The sequence below is a fragment of the Pollachius pollachius genome (genome assembly GCF_949987615.1).
Source record: "Pollachius pollachius genome assembly, chromosome: 5".
In the NCBI taxonomy this organism is placed as follows: domain Eukaryota; kingdom Metazoa; phylum Chordata; class Actinopteri; order Gadiformes; family Gadidae; genus Pollachius; species Pollachius pollachius.
The window spans coordinates 18,599,101-18,618,628 of NC_136938.1; the positions used below are offsets into that span (position 1 = coordinate 18,599,101).

Below are 19,528 nucleotides of genomic sequence, written 5' to 3' on the forward strand. Positions count from 1 at the left end.
CATTCAAATGAGTTCTGTTAAACAATACATTTTGATTTAATCATAGAGAAATGGTATCCTAATGTCCACCAGGGGCGATTCTAGGTTTCATAAACATCCGGGGCTTAGCCCAGAGGGAAAGAAAATCATCCCTCTGGGCATGCAAAACGATTATTTATTTTTTTATCTGCTTTATTGTGCATGCAAATTTTTTCATAATGCTTTACCTAAATAAACAAAATATGCAGTTTATTATAGCTTTAAATAGCTACTCCCCAGCTATGCTATAAATCAGCTATGCCCCAGAGAGCTAACGTTATGCATTGTACATATTTATAATTCGAAATTCGTCCCAGCCTTTATACCACAGGCTGAACAGACAATTTGACTGGAACAACTTAGCAGGTGTCCGTATATCAGGAGTTAATGCACACCCTTCAGCCAATCAGAATCAAATATTCCCCCAGACCGTGGTATAAATATATATATATATATATATACCACGGTCTGGGGAGATGCTCGATTCTGATTGGCTGCAGGGTGTGCAATAACTCCTGATATACGGACACCTGCTAAGTAGTTCCAGTCAAATTGTCTGTTCACCGTTCTCAATTAATGCGCTAGCTGGCCTATCGTATCAGCCTGTCTCAAAAATGAGTAACCATAGCAACGGGAGTGCAGTCAAAGCCAACGGACTAGAATACCTCCCGTTGCCAAGTCGTAGCTAAGGTCCGTCCTAATTACTGGAGTAGTGAACAACGATCCGTTGCATAAGAACCTTACGGGAGGGTAATGGTTGTTGCAGGAATTAGTCAAACCCTCAGGCGTTACCAGGGAAACAAAGTTATGGCTTAATTAATTTTCTTTGGCAAGTGACCGTGGTATAAGCGGATTAATGCCCTTCGAAGTGTCCATTATCAGGAATTAATGGACGACGTGGAGGTGTGTGTACCTCGTCGGGCATTATCCCTTACATATATATATATATATATATATATATATATATATATATATATATATATATATACACATGCATACATACATACATACATCCATACATACATACATACATACATACATACATACATACATACATACATATGGATGGATGGATGGATGGATGGATGGATCTGACTGGGGATAGGATAGGTTAATTCACTTGAGGTGGTAAACAGTCTGGTTATGTTTATAAACTGTTTAATTTCTTTCCAGAAGGACTAGGCTACTTTATTTTGAGATGTCCCTGGAATCCCCATGTTTCTTTCTAAATAACTAACTACCATTAGTGACTAGAATCATTGTATCACTCCTACACTGAATTTAATTAATGCAGTCCATCTGACCTTTAAGATTGGCTGACATTTTTAAATATATATATTTGTTTTTGAATTCTTAAACATTCTACTCTTTTTTTTTTTTTAAAAAAACACTTATTTTGAGAGCCTCTACCCCAATTTCGTTGCACTTTGTACAATGATAAATAAAGAGATTCTGATTCTGATTCATAGTTACCAGTATTCCAATAAATGTCGAAAAAAATATATAAACAGTATATATGTATTTTTTTAATTTACCCAAAAATTCTATTCGGGGCTAATTAAATAATATCAGGGGCTTTGGCCCCGAATAAAACAGCCTAGTGACGCCACTGATGTCCACTACAGTGCCTGTGACAAAGATGTGGGTTCACCCCAGACACTTGTGTGAAAGGCATTGCCACTCCACTCCAGGGCACTAGATGGCGAACATGCGCCTATATAGTAACTTCAAAGTGTTTGTCATAGTCACAAAGAAGAACGAACCAGCTCTATTTCCTTAATAGGGAAAATCCAAGAATCGCTAAACGGTTGATATTGCAAATAACGTTGTCTGTTGATATTACTACGAGGTGACTATATATCCTAGCCAAAACATCAGGATCAGAAAGTAGACGTCAACGTTCTTTCGTTCCGTACATGGATTATGTCAGACTGGGTGAGTGTTTAAGAGACGTCTCTCTAGCTAACGAATGGGTTAAGCTAACGTTACCGCTCCGTGGTGTACACGTTAAGATGTCATTAGATTGGGAAAAAGGAAATGGCATTGTGTTTGGAGTACTTCGACAGGTGGATGTCGTAATACAATTCAAATGGCTAGTCAGTAACTTCAGTGTAATGTCTACACTTTCATCAGTTCATGCTAGCCTTAACTTAGCTAATGCTTGGATTATAGGCGTAAAATGACATCAAACAACATAGAGGGAATGAAGGTTACTTTACCCTGGTACTGGTAGTATGAATAATCAGGGTTAACCAATGTTGTGTTCCATATCATTAACGTTGGTATGTTGGGTGAACTATCATAGAGTGATACAAAGCATATATAATTCACTACAATCAATTAGGCATTGTTTTTTTTGTATTCACAGAAGATTATGATGACAATTGAAAGATCCAGATCCTCCCCTGTGTCTGGGTGATGGCAGCTCGTTCACAGTCATATGACAGTAACTCCAGTGACACTGAAAACTGGGAATACAGAACAATAGTGGACCTCGCTAGCTCTGCAGAAGTCCGAGGGTAAACACCTGCCTCCGCACCTCATCTCTGACATCCGGTCCCCTTTGGTATAACCAGCGTATACATTATCCTTATTCACCCTTCCTATGTTAAGAAGCCTGTAGCTTTCCATTTTTGTATTTGGTGATCTTTGGGAATCATAGACTTAGTTTCTTCCGTGGTCATCTTATGATACACATACACATCTCACAACATATTAAAAGAAGATGTAATTTCAGTATATTGTTGTTTATATCCCGGAATTGCTCACTAGTTACTGTAAGTGAGGAGATTTGTGACTTTATTTTTCACTGTTGGAACAAACCTTTGCCCGTTAACCTTAAACCTGGGGCTAATCTTTTAGAATCCTGGTCTGAGAACAGTCAACATTTTTATAGTAAAATCCATTTGCAAATCCTGACGTTCCGGCCATATTATCATAGGATATTAATTTGCTTAGCGTTATGTTATCCTACCTTTTATCAGTTTTCACTATTTTGATGGTGCCCTGCCAGCCTCCATTACTTTCCAGTTTTGTCCTGCATCTGTCCAAAACCGGGTTCTATGTATCCAAATGTAGGGGTTGCATACGTTGTTGTTTGAATGATTCGGAAACTAATAGACACTACAGCCCTTTGATTACAAGGCCGGACAATATCTGTCTATTTTTATTCGAATATAAAGCCTGCTAGCAGGCGTAGTTTGTGAAATGTGAGCTTAATTTTCATGATACCATTCTATTCTGTTACTTCAAGACCATAGTCCATGTTCATTACAACTAATTGACGTTTAGTCGACCTAACAAAAAATAGAACATGCCTAGAAATCAGTGAGAATTTATCACATTAACATCGAAGAGGTCAACTAGGTTGGAAAAACATTGACTATAGAACCATTTGAAGTGCTTAATGCAATGTTTTTATAACAAAATCCTATGTTAAATGATGCTCCAATGTGGGATTTTTAGCAATTTACATATTTGCCGTCGGCTCTAATGGAAAAGGGTGCCAATTAGTTAGAGGTTGTCGAGGTTTAGAAGTTTAAATCTAAATAATCATTTGAAATTAATCATCGTCCGTCAAGAGACGTGATGACAGTGATTGATTGGGTCTTTTTTGCTCTTCTCCTAAACGTTACCGATCCGCTTATTGAGTGAGCAAGCCGTTCACGTTAGCAGCCGTTGGCTCAAACTCCTTGAGGCATGAGTTAATATATCTGGCGTATCATGGTTTCTTTACTGCAGGGAAACAGACTGAATTGATTGACATTAACACAATGTGTCTCCAGAGTGACCAGAACAGCTGAGCACCGCCGTGTGTGCTCAGCAGAGAGCAATCGTTCAGTGGCAGCCTGAGCTGCATGCAAACATGGTTAATATTCCATATCTAATTAAAACGGCTATTAAATCAAGTCATTAAAAAGGCCAACGTATTGTTATTGGCAGCGAACCTGAGTGCAGTTACTGATTGGTATAAAGAGCGCTGTTGATGATTGTGAACCATATTAAATTACATTTATAAAATGAATGATAAGATGTTATGGGGCATTAATGTTGGTTAATAGGGCCTATTAAAGCACAGTCTCATTCTTGTATGCAGTCTTAATTGTTGTTGGCCATCAAGTAGTTTCTTCAACCCAGGGAATGAATGATGGTGTGTGTGTGTGTGAAGATGTGGCATGCGCAGTAGTAAGGTCAGTGTTTCTCAACCTACACAGGCACGTGCAATTGACAGGAGGCTGATCAGCAGACAATGAACTCTCATGGAGCCAGCGGCGGCTCGGAGCGTTCACGTGGCTCTGAGCGCTCACGGGACCAGCGGCGCTCCAGCGACCGCTCCCGCGACTCCTCGCACGAGAGGGAGAGCCAGCTGACTCCCTGCATCCGCAACGTCACCTCCCCCACGCGACAACACAACAGTGGTGAGGACGCAAATGAATCTGTTTTCCAACCAGGGGTGCTTTTAAATATCGAGATTTTGCTTGGTTATACCTACGAAACAAAAATGAGTATGTAAGCTATATTAATGTGATGCATTTTTGTTGATACATAAATGTTGTTGGTGTCTGATCAATAAGGTAAAGGTTAAAGGGGAAACGTCACTTTTGGCTATGTTGTAATATTGAGTGATTAGTATACTCATGTTGTTAAAATATTGCTGTCTGCAAAAAAGATTGTGCCAAGAGAAGTGTTAAAACCCGTACATGAAGCAGAGCTCCTAATACAAGATGACGTTTCCCCTTCAAGACCAGAAATAGAATACGTCTCAACTTCTTCGAATTCAACCACCCCAGGCCGCTACAATATTAACAATGATGTGAAATGATAACCGGCCTTGTAAATTAGGATGCATTATGGGATTACTTTGACGTCACGATGTACAAGCCCTAAACCAAGAACAACACTCACTCAACACACGTTAGAACATTATTTGTGAAGGGGGTACGTGAGTCGTACTGGAGGCGGGGCCACGTGTGAGTACATCAAACGACAAAGAGTTTGGAAAACACCGCTCCACAGTGTGTCTATAAAAGGCCTCGGACGAGTCATCGGCAGTCCCACCCGTCTTGTCTCCCCAGAGCGCGAGCCCGGCCCTTCGTCCTCCCGGCCCGGCAGCCCGCGGCCCCAGAGGGTGTCTCCCAGCGGCTCCAGCAGCAGCGGGCTGCTGAGCAGCCGCAACAGCAGCCTGTCCAGCACCGAGGGGGCCTTCAAGAGCCTGGGCGTGGGCGAGATGGTGTACGTCTACGAGAACGCCAAGGAGGCCGCCGCCGCCGTCTCCGCCGGCCTGGGCGCCCGCGGCGTCAGGGGGAACGAGAGGGTTACGCTCATCGTGGACAACACGCGCTTCGTGGTGGACCCCACCATCTTCATCGCGCAGCCAAACACTATGCTGGGCAGGTGAGGCGACGCCGTGGAACTCGAGCATGTCACTGTCGACCATCGGGGCGTGAAAACGTAGAGGGAGTCAACATTCTGCGGGTTTGCACTCTGCGGTTAGCTGAGAGGTTTTGATTGAGATATTTTTGTGTCGTATTACATAGCTGATGTTACATTGCATAGCTGGCTAGTTGTTTTTTTCCCCGTTCAGTTATCCATCGTTAATCCCCTTTTTGCCAGCGGATTTTGAATAGTTTCACCACTAATTACCTATGAGAGAACACGAGTCCAGTAGTGGTAATTGTTAATTCTATACAAAAGAGAGTGGAAAATAATAGCAACAATAAACTCAAAACCTGCTTCTTCCAGGATGTTTGGCTCTGGAAGGGAACATAACTTCACGAGACCCAATGAAAAGGGGGAATACGAGGTTGCCGAGGGGATTAGCTCAACGGTGTTCCGGGCCATCTTGGTAAGTCCTTCCGCTGGGTATTCTCACTGTCTTCCACATGAACTGGTCCCTCGGATCGCCTTACTGCACTTGCGTTTGAAGTGACATGTCATTGCACATTCTGAACCATTTTCTGTGAATTGTATGATTGGCAGGATTACTACAAATCCGGGATCATCCGGTGCCCTGATGGAATCTCCATCCCTGAGCTGCGCGAGGCGTGTGACTATCTGTGCATATCTTTTGACTACGGCACCATCAAGTGCAGAGACCTCAGTGAGTATGCTTTCATGGTGGGGTTTATCCCCACTTGCCGCTTGACAACCTGGCATTTAGTTTTGAACACGACCGCCGACTTTTCATAAAATAAAGAGGTAAATCCATATTATATATAATACAATATTTATCATGTCTGTATAGCTGCACGAAAACAATCTATGTAACAAATGATTCCAATCTCAGACACAACCAAAAAACTCACTCAACAGATCAAATTGCAACCAAATAGTTGGATCCCAATCAACTATAGCTGTGCTCATGTTACCAGTCCTATGTGCAGGGAAACGCAACACGTTTGTTTCCCTGTTTTTGAGTATGTTTTGAGTAACACAGTGTGCGCCTGATTATTGATTCCTGCTGGCCCCCTTCTCCATTGGCAGGTGCGTTGATGCACGAGCTGTCCAATGACGGCGCGCGGGGCCAGTTTGAGTTCTACCTGGAGGAGATGGTTCTGCCCCTAATGGTGGCCAGCGCCCAGAGTGGCGAGAGAGAATGCCACATCGTGGTGCTGACCGATGATGACGTGGTGGACTGGGATGAAGAGTACCCGCCACAAATGGGAGAGGAGTATTCACAAAGTGAGTGTATAGCCCAGTTGGTCAATTATGATCAATCCTATCTTTATATAATGTAATAATTAAAAGTTCGGAAGACCTTTTTTATCAATGCTGTTTTACTGTAACCTTCAATTTGTTTTTGTTTTTTTCAGTCATTTACAGTACAAAACTGTACAGGTTTTTTAAGTATATCGAGAACAGAGATGTTGCCAAATCAGTGTTGAAGGATCGGGGCTTGAAGAAAATCCGATTGGGTATTGAAGGTACGTTGATCTACGTTTTCCTCTTGGCATCATAAAGCACTACTGAGTGTTGTTGTAAACATCCTCTCCTATTGAAAATTGCTGATTACACATTTAGAAATTATTTTTTCGTTTTCTGACAACTTTACAGTAGTTAAAAGAGAATATTTTCCAAAAGTTAATTATGCATTTTTTTGGTTGGCCTACAGTATCTCAAACCATTTTTATACCAAAGACTGCGCAACTGATGAAGCTGGTTATTGGTTACCTTCCTAGCAAGCTTTAATGCAGTCTAGTGGGTCAGCCAAGACCATGGCAAAGAGTGAATGGTTAACAGTTTCTTACCGGACTGCATCCGGCTGGCTTTGTATTACTTTCTTTGACATTCAGTTCCTTAAGTGCAAAAGTGTATATAGTTGAAAAAGTGCTGACCCCGAATATTCCGATATTCGTTCTTTAGGTAGGTATCCGAATCGCAATTCAGTATATGAATGCTTCAGGGGTTATTTTGGCAGGCAGGGAAAGATGTGCACTCTGAATGACCTTGTTTTTATAATACTTTTTCTTCTCACAGAATTTTTTAATATTTGTTCACAAAACCTAAGGAATATTCAAATTCGTATTTGGGGGCCAGCCCCTAATAGGAGTAGGATTGGCAGATCTTCCTAAGCAGCAGTAGGGTATGTTATTGAGCCGGTAATGACCTCTAGTTTTTTGCTGTTCTCAGGCTACCCCACCTACAAGGAGAAGGTGAAGAAGCGTCCGGGGGGCCGCCCGGAGGTGATCTACAACTACGTCCAGAGGCCCTTCATCCGCATGTCCTGGGAGAAGGAGGAGGGCAAGAGCCGCCATGTGGACTTCCAGTGCGTCAAGTCCAAGTCCATCACCAACCTGGCGGCGGCGGCGGCCGACTTCCCGCAGGACCAGATGGTGGTGCTGCACCCGGGGCCCCAAGTGGACGAGCTGGACAACCTGCCCAACCAGCCACCCAGCGGGAACCACTACAGCCACAACTACAACAACGAGCCCGACCCCGACGCCCCTTCACCGGCACTCTGAGGAGAGGAGCCAAGCCCTCTGCCTGTCCCTGTGTCCCTCTCCCTATACCTCTATTCCCTGTGTCCCTCTCCCTATACCTCTCTCCCTATACCTCTCTCCCTGTGTCCTTCTCCCTATACCTCTCTCCCTATACCTCTCTCCCTATACCTCTCTCCCTCTCCCTATACCTCTCTCCCTATACCTCTCTCCCTATACCTCTCTCCCTCTCCCTGTACCTCTCTCCCTATACCTCTCTCCCTCTCCCTGTACCTCTCTCCCTATACCTCTCTCCCTCTCCCTGTACCTCTCTCCCTCTCCCTGTACCTCTCTCCCTATACCTCTCTCCCTCTCCCTGTACCTCTCTCCCTATACCTCTCTCCCTATACCTCTCTCCCTCTCCCTGTACCTCTCCCTATACCTCTCCCCCTCTCCCTATACCTCTCTCCCTATACCTCTCTCCCTATACCTCTATACCTCTCTCCCTCTCCCTATACCTCTCTCCCTATACCTCTCTCCCTCTCCCTATACCTCTCTCCCTATACCTCTCTCCCTATACCTCTCTCCCTCTCCTTATCCCTATGTCTCTCTCCCTATCCCTGTGTCTCTCTCCCTATCCCCGTGTCCCTCTCCCTATCCCCGTGTCCCTCTCCTTATCCCTGTGTTTCTCTCCCTATCCCCGTGTCCCTCTCCCTATCCCCATGTCTGTCTCTCTGTCCAACGCCTCTCTCCCCCCCCCCTCCCCCAAATTCCTCTCCTCTGCCCCAGCATGCTGCAACATGGAGGGCCAGGGGCACCATAACCATATTGCCTTGACGCCTCCTCAGCAGCCTTAGAGCCTCAAGAACCCGTTGGACTGTAAACAAGAGAATCCCTTGAAGGATGAGAGGGAGATGAGACTGGTGAAAGGAGGAGTTCTGGTTTTGTTTGTTTTGTTTTGTTTTTTTACTTGACCAAAGGAATTTATTTTCAGTTTTGAAGTGAGCTCAGAAAATGGTTATTAATATAATGGTGATTTTAGTACTTAACAGTGTTTGATACTTTTTTTCGAAGGGGGGGGGTTGTGATGCACCCAGTTCGGTTTTTATGATCTTATTTCCCTGGGTTTGTTATGGTTTTCATTATAATTGTATTATTATTATAATTTTTTACCTCATCCTGGAAGGCCTAACTACTAGTGAATGTGCTTTGGGGAACAGTGCCAGCTTGTGGTTGCTGGATATGGAGTACATATATTGCGTTCACCTCTCAGTCATTATTTCCAGTTCAACACACCAAAGGTGTCTTACATATCTAGTGATGGAGTAGGTATGGATTGGCTGAGTTTGATTATGCAACGCGATGCTCTTCCCATAGCCAACAGATACAGCAAGGATGCAGGCTGTTAGTGGTAAAAAACCAACATTTTATTCAAAGCTTGAATTCATTGACAAATAAGTCGTTAAATAAAAACATTGTAATCACTTTCCCTGTGTTGTACTTGACCAGTATTTTAAAGTGAATTCTATAGGAATTAACTCCCAATATCTGGGAGAAAGGATTGTCTTACATAATGTAATTGTCATGTTTCTGTCTGCTTAGGGTTTCATTACATTTTAACTGTATTAAAATGTCATGGATTTACCTAACTGTATACGAGAATATGGTGTGGTGCGTGTTTGTTAGTTCCTAGTCACACGATCTTGCCGTCTTGACTCGTACGGGTGTAAATAATGCGCTCGCGTGGGCTCCTCCCCTCCTCTCACGAGGCACTCCGGTGGCAATCTCTCAGGACAGTCGCTCCTTGACTTTGCGAAGGCCAGATGATGCAGGTCAGCCAACAGATTCCCGATATCCCCGGAGGCATCAATAAAGGGCAATCTAACATTCTGGAGAACTGGACACGGCGGCAATCTTAAACGTATAACAGTGATACACAAGGCTGTGATGGTCTTACAGGAGGAATGTGTAGAGCAGTGACCTTGCTGGCAGATAATGCAGTTTGCGTCCCATTTGCAATTTAAATAATTCAAGGATGCATTCCTGGGTGTGGTATAGCATTTTGGGTGACAGGAAAACTTTATTTTCCCTCACTATTTGAGATAAGAATTTTTGATTTATGGCCTTGTGACTGAAGACTGAGCCCAAGATACTAATTAATTGTGACTATTCTTCCAACTCTGATCTGAACATATTAAGGTTGTGAAATTAAATCTAGTCATGAGCACATGACTAGATTTACGAAAAGATCTACAGTCAGAAAGACAAATTCATTCATAGAGTATAAATTCATACTACAATAAAAGCAGTATGTAATATTGTAATATTTCATAAACCAAAATTTGTACAATGTAGAAATGGTTGCTTTTGATAATAGGGAAAAAATTGGCTGAAAAAAGCAGCCATTGCTTTCCTCAACCTCTTCCTGCCACAAGCTGGCAGTAAATCACAACAAACATTTCTCAATCTCATTGAATAGAAGACATACTAAATTCCATATACTATATTCAGTAAAAACATTACATATTAAGGGGCTAGCCAGCCCAAATTATTTTATTAAGATTCAAAATAATCAATTTAGCTTTTAGTTTCGTTATAATCATTGCTATAATGACAGCTGGTGGCATTTTCTAGTATGTACTTATTAAATTAGTAATAATAATAAGTAATCTATCCCTCCCCATCTGCCATTTTCAATGAAAATTAGTATCATTTTACCACACACTGAGAAGGAATGAACATCTAATTAAAGGTATGTCTAAATTTTCTCTCTCATCCCTCTAATATTATAGTAAAAATAGCATTATTCTACTATGCTAAAACCTACTGGTGGGTGTGGGGGCAATATAGGTAGACAGTATAACTATCAAGTGTCAACAATCTGCTTTTTTTTTTTCCAACAAAAGCAATAACGTGCTCCAGACAGTGTCTTGTTATTTTTTTGGGTGCAACATTTGGAAATTCTGTCAGTTCAAATTTATTCAGATTTTAACCTGCATGGCTATTTCTAACATTGCAATAAGGCTTTTAAGACTTCATTTTTTATGCAACAATACATTCAGTTAGACCTAGCCTGCAAACATGACAAAGGGAGCCTTGTAGCGCCTTGAGATTCTTCAGCAGATCTATGAATATACTTCTGGTATGATTGAGCCATTCAAAGAGGTCATGAATAACTCACAGAATGGAGGCATATACAAAGCAGTGTTAAAGTGATGACAGAACCATCATGTCTCAACTGAACCCTCTGCCTTGTGAGATGACTAGTCAGTGATTGCTTTTGTGGTTGGTTTTTGGATTGAATCCACTTGGAATTCCAGTTAATCTGATTAAATACTCGCCAAAACAACAAACAACAATGTAAGACTAAATACCATAACTCACTACATCATGCTTGTACTGAGTCAGTTGTTTGGCACACATCCTGCCCTTTTTGTAGTGTTCTATTATTGGTTTCATTTGCATAAACAGTGTACAAATGGGACAAAACTATTGAACATATAGAAGAATTATAGAGTGAGTCTTTTTGGTGGCACACAGGATAAATTTGCCTTCAGAGCTTTCTGCAACAAAGGCCTTTCTGCCAGAAAACTTTCCGTCAGACTCAGCTTTCCACCTAAACCTAACCAAGTAGTTGTGTTGCCTAAACTTAAGAAAGTAGTTTTGTTGCCTAACCAACCCTAAACCTAACCAAGTAGCTGTGTTGCCAATAAATAACCAAACTACGACTGAAAACAGAAAACAAGAGTCTAAAGCAACATACAGGACACAAACCCTGGCCTCCTGGGTGTCAGCCTTGTGTTTGACTCATTCATCACTGGTTTCCTTAAACCTATCTGGCAGCTGCCCTGAAGGCAAAATCCTCCCATATGCAGGTTGGGGCCACATCCATGGTTGGGGCCCATGGTCAATCAACTACTGAAGAGGAATAATATCCTTATTTTCTAGAAAATGAAGCAACCTCTAGGTTAGACAGGAAGATTAATGTTGACGTTCTTTTTGTCTTGTTAAAAATAATCAGAGCAGTTTGAAATGTATGTTTGTGATTGATCTATGTTTTGATTGATTTATGCAATTGCTACACTTTTTTTAGGTTATGCTGAGGATGTGGAAATTCTGAGCCACTAAAATTCTGCCATACGATCTATAGCCTTTGTGTTTGAAACCGTTCCTTCCCATGTACTAATAAAAAGCAGCACCAGAGCAATTGTTAACAATCAAGATCTTATGAGCTTTGCCTTGGGCAGAAGCTATTCAATTTATAGTGTGGAGGACAATTATGTCGCCTCGGAAACCCATCCAGACATTTAATTGTATTTTATCTCCTGTAACCGATACACAGAGGCACACCTATGAAATCTGTGCTGTTGCAATAGATAGCTGAGCTCAGCTGCAAATCCTTATGGCTTTCCTTTTCTTTTACTGCAGGTGTGGTCACACAAGACTCATTGGGTCTAGGTGCATTTCATGGAAACCCCTGATTTTACATCACGGTGCAACCTGATCCACATATTGCATAACTGTTCCTCTTTGAATCAACATTTTTTGCTGCACAAAGTCTTACCTTTTACATTTGATTAAAAGTCATGTTAAAATGAACGATCTAAACACATTAATCCGGCATTGATTTGTAGGATTTATAAATCTGAATGTACTCGAGGTCAAAGGTCGAGGGTAAAACACCTGTGACCGGTACAATGAGTTTGACGGCAAAACGACAGTGCTTGTATCCGATCTGAAACAAGCACACCTAGTGCTTTCTGAGCAGATGGCTCAGTGCTGATGCTGAACTGTAGTATATCTAATGGAGATAAATTATTTACAGTTCATGAAATACCTCCAGGGAAAACTAATTTCCAAGAACCTTGAACAAAGTTTTTGGAACCCCCTTTGCATTTACAATACACTGATTGTTGCCTCTATACATGTGGCTAGATCTCATCTGCATTAGTTTCCCTTCTGCCTTTTTTTTGCTGTTATTGTATTGTTTTATGCTATTTTGGGGGTATTGTTGTGATTAGTTTAGTTGTGGAAACATATTGGGGAGAGGCTTCGTTCTTCGTAAGAAGACTGAAGGGATGTGAGTGAGTGCTCTCACAGCGTTCAGGGGCGTGGGCTCTGTTACAGACCAAGTAGCTCCGTTGTGCATCAGCAACTTTAAACTAAACTTTGTGGTTGACATTTTCTCTGTGTTGCTTGAACATAGGGCCGATGAGTACGCTATAAAGGAACCGAGAAAACCTGGGGAGTGTGTGTGTGTGTGTGTGTGTGTGTGTGTGTGTGTGTGTCTGTGTGTGTGTGTGTGTGTGTGTGTGGTTGTGTGTATTGGTGTGAGTGTTTTAAGTTGTAGATATCATAAAAGGATAGGCTCGAAGACCAATTATAATAGGCTTAAACCTAAATAGGCTATAGTCTACATTGTTAGCCGAAGACTATAATGGTTACAGAGAAATCTCCATAGGCATTAGCTTATTTGTCGCAAGTTCTTTTGTTTCACTGTGTACCTACTTTTACTGCAACAATGATTCTTACTGTCAACAATGTGGTTGTAAGACACTTATTGTTGTGTGCGGTACTGTTACAAGCATGTGTGTGTGGTTACTATAGCGATGCAGATATCTGGGTGTGTGAGCACACATGGATAGGTTGGTGGTAATGCAGCTGTGAAGTTGTAGGCTTTTACTTGTTGAGTGAGATTTTGGGTGCCCCTCCATGTAGGACCGACTAGCCTCCCAGAAAAAGGGGCCTTGATCCTGCTCCACTCCTCCGGCCCGTCTACCCTGAGCAGTGCAACTATAGTGTCGTTTTTCTAATATGACCCCATCCAGGGAAGAGGGATCCAACTCCAAACAATCGACACAACTAAAGTAAAAGTTTGAAAGCAACTTTTTGTAAGAGGTGGAAGTAAAATACCAATCGAATTTTAAATTTTCTTGGATTTTTACTTTACTTTACATTTTTCCAGAGGAAAAAGCTATCAAAGTTATGGGGGCCGGCCAGAGAAGTTGCTCCATCTTTGAGAAATATGTCTGCATGCTTACCTGCTCATTATAGGGGTGGTTTGCGATTTGTGGAGAGAGCGAGAGTGTCAGGGAGTGGAAGAGAAGGAAAAAACAAACCAAAAAATATTCTGAATAAAACTAGAATATCTCTGCAATGTCAATCTTTACAGAGACGGGCCACATATCTGTGTCTGAGAAGCATAGTGGAGATCGAAGAGCCTAACGTCAGTGGAAACAGGTTGGTGTTGAGTTGTACCATCTTCCTCCAACTGGATATTTAACAAGCTGTCTTTCCAGCGGAGCCCACTACTTTTGCAGAACAATAATACAATAATAATTTCAAAACACAAAACACACACATTTGTGTGTGTGTGTGAGTGTGTGTGTGTGTACGTGCGTGCATGAGTGTGTGTGTGTGTGTTTGTGTGTTTGTGTGTGTGTGTGTGTGTGTGTGTGTGTGTGTGTGTGTGTGTGTGTGTGTGTGTGTGTGTGCTTACGTGCGTGCATGAGTGTGTGTGTGTGTGTGTGTGTGTGTGTGTGCGTGCGTGCGTGCTTGTGGGAATGAATGTGCAGTAATTTCTCCGAGATGGCAACACCAGAGGATATCTCGAACAATACACAAGCTCTGACACCAGAAGCAGACGTCCAGCCAACTCTGTCAGAAGTAAAGGGATGTCTGCCAAGCGATGGCCCAGCGATGATGCTTGTCATGAAGGGACATCAGCCTAGTGGTGCACCAATGATGAAGCTAGTCATTAAGGGGCATCACCCGAGCAATGTACCAGCGAGGATGCAGGTCATTAAGGGGCATCACCCGAGCAATGTACCAGCGATGATGCAGGTCATTAAGGGGCATCACCTGAGCAATGTACCAGCGATGATGCAGGTCATTAAGGGGCATCACCCGAGCAATGTACCAGCGAGGATGCAGGTCATTAAGGGGCATCACCTGAGCAATGTACCAGCGAGGATGCAGGTCATTAAGGGGCATCATCCGAGCAATGTACCAGCGATGATGCAGGTCATTAAGGGGCATCACCTGAGCAATGTACCAGCGATGATGCAGGTCATTAAGGGGCATCACCTGAGCAATGTACCAGCGAGGATGCAGGTCATTAAGGGGCATCATCCGAGCAATGTACCAGCGATGAAGCTAGTGATAAAGGGAAATACCCTAACCATGTACCAGCTAGGATGTCCTGCCATAAAGGGCCTTCACCCCAGCAATGCACTGGTGATAATGGACTTTCATAAAGGGTAAATTCTCGTGCACCAGCAGGAATGGCCTGTAATAAAAGTGACGTCCACTCAGAAATATACCAGCTATGATGTTCTGCCACAAAGGAACATCCACCCAGTGATGATACCCTGCTATTAAGGGAAAACCACCCAGCAATACACAAGGAGTGATGTACCATCATCTAGGGACATCTTCCCAGCAGTGTACTACTGATGCACCAGTGATGATGTCCTGTCAAAGAGGGAAAGCAGCCAAGAGATGGACCACTGATGCACCAGAGATGCACCATCGATGCACCAGTGATGCACCAGTTATGCACCAGTGATTCACCAAGGGATGCTTGGTCCATCTTAATTACTAAATATAGATAGATATTCCCTTTATTTCCTTGTCATGCAATGTGCAATGTTGTCCTACTGCCAGCGTAAGTTTTGAGCGCAACTTTATATGCGCTTCTATGCATTTGTAAGAGTAAATACCACTCAATTATTTGTTTATATTAATGATTTCACAACAATAAGTTGGCTGGAGCATGATTGCAAAATAATCAGCACATCAAGTGTATTCATATAACCAGCTGCGAGCAGTGACTTTGCAAAAGGAATGCTTCTGCTGTAACTTTAGAATTCACACTAGATGAACAATTATTCTTAATTCTGATTTCATAAATGTATGTTTAGTTTACATTGAATTTCTTCATGTCTGGAGGAAGAAGCTCACACTAGTATTGGGACAGGATAGTGTGGTGTGTGGCTATCTTTGCGAAATATGTCTGCACCCTTTCATGCTCATTATCGGTACTGTAGGTACGATTTGAGAGTTTTAGAGTGAGTGGAAGAGAGCGGGATTTTGAAACTAACCGACCAAAATAATGTCCCCTCCCTCTCTACTACAGAGAAAGTCAACTCTTAATTAATATTTTCACAGCGCATTTCACCCACTAATGGATTTCTTAAGAATTGAACTCATAATATGGTTAGGACTTATGGTCTGGAATTCAAACCATATTCTGGTGCCAAATAAAATAAACTGAAATGATTAGATTAAAAGTATGACGATGAGTCCACTATCAGCTTGGAGTCGACTAAAATAATCTTTAGTTGGGGGCAGCCCTGGCTATAATCATTAATACGTTATAAAAAAAAAAGCCATTTGGAGTGACCTCACTGGATATAATGGACATAAAATGTACAAATTAAAGACAAGAAATCGACTTTTATTTTGTCCCTTTAAGTGTGCAGCTGCAGTTGGAAGGATAATGTAACAATTGTATTATAAGGTTATATTTTTGCACACTTTCACACAATTTGAATCTTATAAAAAAGCTGATAGAAAATTGACCTGCTGCAAACAGGTGGCTTGGGGCGCTAGGCAGTTGTCTGTATTGTTTGACTAGAAACGGCCCTGCTATCCAGGAATATTATAATTCTAAAGCATAAGGTACTTTGTAATATGTAATATAACTTTGTAATATGGTACACTGGGAACAAAGGCCTTTTTTCACACTTTTATTGTTATTGACATATTATCATGCCTCAAAAGAAATGACATAGCTGGTTATGTAAGTTGATATCAAAATCCTATACTCAGCTTTGGGCCTTCCTGTGGTATTAATCCATTCATTATACTCCTGTTACGTTCTCATAGGAGGCAGGGATAGTAAACCATGTGAGAAAGGTGTCGCGCTGATACTATTATAAAAAGCACAATGAGTTACTTTCAAGTTTTCTATAACTGGTACGACCCAAAGCAAAAGCAAACAGAACAAAACATGTACTACTTATGTACATTATATGCATTCTTAAAAAAAGTATAACAAAGAATAAAAGATTTTGCACATGTTTGAAAGCCTCAGATGTCAACATTGTTTTGGGGTTATGTCATTGTCAACCGTGTACCAAAGGCACTGGAATAGGACATCCTCTTTAATGTAGCAAACTGTGCAAATGATCAGTGAGGATGTTCTGGTGTTGAAAGCGTTAGGTCGATGCTGGCGATAAAAATGAACAGCATTCATTCCATGTTATGTTTGGGAAGATCACAGGTAAAAGACTTATATTGTTGATTAGTATGTGTTGAAAGAAGAATGCATATATGGTTTGATAAATTCATCTCGCCTGACTGTGGGTCACTGGCCATTGAAAGTAGCATACAAGGCAAATGGCAATAATCTTAATACATTGAGAAATAGTCTACAGATGTTCAAAATAAAATGTAATTACCCAAATATAGTGTGGAAATAGGCTACTCACTAGAAGTTCACTATGTCAATATCCAAGGCCTTGGATTTTACAAAAGAAAAATGAATGTCAGCAAATGTTGGCAACTCCATGCTCTTTAATAATTATACAGCAGCCTATAACAATGAAGGATTAATGAAGGATTTATTTGACATTAAAACTTACGAAATTGGACACCAGATCTTAGGGAGTGGAGTAGACTAAACTGAATACATTTGTAATGTTAGGTGAGTGAGATAACTGGATAAGTGTCTGAGTCTTGACTGTGCAGGGAACTAATCCCTGTGTCAGAGTCTTCATCCTGGCTGCTATTGCAGCATCTGGTTTGCTCAACGCAGCCTCGTTTAGTTTCTAAACTCCACACCATCTCCCCCTCTTTTGGCACACTATCACTGCACTTCTCAAACGTCAATGGTTCTTCGTCAGCATCCAAAGTGTCCAATTGTTTCCGTAAAGCATGGATCTCTCTTTCCCTGGCTCTAAGCGTCTCCTGGGTCAGCTGTAAATCGTGGTCAATAGCAACTAAATCCGTGTCTAAGCGAAGTCCGATGTATAAACTAGTATCGAGCTCTGTTCGGATCCTCTCAACGTGGTCCAAAAGACAGTCGTATCCTGCCACCAATCCAACAGTGTGCATGCCCGGTGTCTTCATGAGGTGTGGTGGTGATGTGGTGCAGGCCATGGGCTTCTCCTCTCTCCTCCTCCTCTCCATCCATCTTCGATTCAACTCCTCTTGAATGTCCTTCGTCATGCTGTCCACGAGTGTCTCGTGAACTTCCAGCCTCTCCTGCAGCTTCACCATCTCCTTACATTGACGCACGTACTCTTCCAAGTTTGCGACCCTGTCCACCGATGAGAGCGCGTCACCTTCGCGCGTAAAGGGCCTCTCCGCCGGGCCGTCAACTGAATATGTATCTTGCACATAATTGACCCCGTGACTTTTCATTCTGTCCACATGAACCTGCGCTTCAAAACTTTCTATCTCCTTATCCAGCTCGTGGATCCTGTGGACCTGTCGGCGGATCGCGTTGTCCTGGGAAACTACCCGGTGGATTATGGTCTCCATGCGTTTCGAAGTTGCGTCTACGGACGTCGCCCGCGTTTTTTTTTTATTCATCTTTTCCAATTTTCTGAAGGCTTTCCTGACTATTCGACGCTGTTTTCCCGGAGAGAAACACATGGCGGCGTTAGAAGTGGTCGCTCCTGCAGCAGCGGGAGGGCTGTCTTTGCTGCGCACGACGCGCGCCTCTGCGCTCCTGCAGGGGCCAACCGCGGCCCTTGCAGGAACCTAGAGTCGCGCGTCGTGCGCAGCAAAAACCGCAGACGGCTCTTGCTGGAAGAGCACAAACTTCACGTTGCCCTGCTCCTCCGCTCCCCACGCGTCCCATAGACGCAGGATTCTTGTGTTATCGGGCAAAACGCGCTCGAGTCCTTTCCATATCTCAACGACGCAATAGGATTGAGGTCTGCGTCGAAGCGTCACTTGTTTGGACACTTTTACCCGCGCGTTGTGGTGGTCGTCCAGAAGCAGCACCCTCACCACGTCGGCACAGGTCGTGCGCTTGGACAAACCTAACACCAGTTTTTCCTCTTGACAAACCCATACTGATATCTGGCGTTCCTCCGACTGCATGGTGAACTGATGGAGGTCCGATGCTGGAATTCCGTTATAATAATAGGGTTAGTGGGTTCAGGAAAAAAATATCCGCGACTTGAAGAAGGCCGAAGGCATACAAGCAATAACATTCAACATCTATCTCTACAGTATGCTTCTAACAGTCATCTGCTGGCGTGTGATGAGAGGGGGCTGGTCCCTCGCACTGTGTTTAAGTCTCAAAGTCTTAAGGGTCCCAGGGGTCTGAACTTCTAACTTAAGACGCGCCTCCGCGCTAATCACGTGAATGTTATGCGTCAACGGCTGGCTGAAGTATCTCAGCTTTCATGACATGTTCACCCCTCATATATAGGGACGTACCATACCGATCGCACCATTAACCCATACGCCTATCTGTTAAAACTATAATTCATAATTATTATTATTATAATATTGAATTTATTTATTTTTATTTCCCACATTTAATATAACATTATCCACATTGGATTATGCTCTTC

At 42.5% G+C, this 19,528-nt stretch overlaps 2 protein-coding genes across 2 annotated transcripts; one reads left to right on the forward strand and one right to left on the reverse strand.

Annotated features, from left to right (window-relative positions):
• Positions 1–2,396: 2,396 nt before the first annotated feature.
• btbd10b (BTB (POZ) domain containing 10b) lies at positions 2,397–8,520 on the forward strand. The gene is made up of 8 exons (XM_079737345.1): positions 2,397–2,537; positions 4,233–4,436; positions 5,094–5,412; positions 5,761–5,863; positions 5,998–6,118; positions 6,502–6,699; positions 6,831–6,941; positions 7,648–8,520. The coding sequence occupies exons 2-8, from the start codon at positions 4,268–4,270 to the stop codon at positions 7,977–7,979; spliced, it is 1,353 nt and encodes a 450-aa protein (XP_079593471.1). The 5' UTR covers positions 2,397–2,537; positions 4,233–4,267; the 3' UTR covers positions 7,980–8,520.
• Positions 8,521–17,639: 9,119 nt separating this feature from the next.
• Positions 17,640–19,049, reverse strand: rassf10b (Ras association domain family member 10b; the record flags this gene model as incomplete). Its single annotated transcript, XM_079736064.1, is given in 2 exon segments — positions 17,640–18,704; positions 18,708–19,049. Coding segments are annotated over 2 exon segments (1,407 nt in total).
• Between the last annotated feature and the right edge of the window lie 479 nt (positions 19,050–19,528).

Bases quoted from the DNA above. Each gene is read 5' to 3' on its own strand.
- btbd10b (XM_079737345.1), top strand. From the start codon at position 4,268: ATGAACTCTCATGGAGCCAGCGGCGGCTCGGAGCGTTCACGTGGCTCT. The intron at 5,864-5,997 runs GTAAGTCCTTCC...TATGATTGGCAG, and splicing joins CGGTGTTCCGGGCCATCTTG to GATTACTACAAATCCGGGAT. The intron at 6,119-6,501 runs GTGAGTATGCTT...CTCCATTGGCAG, and splicing joins CATCAAGTGCAGAGACCTCA to GTGCGTTGATGCACGAGCTG.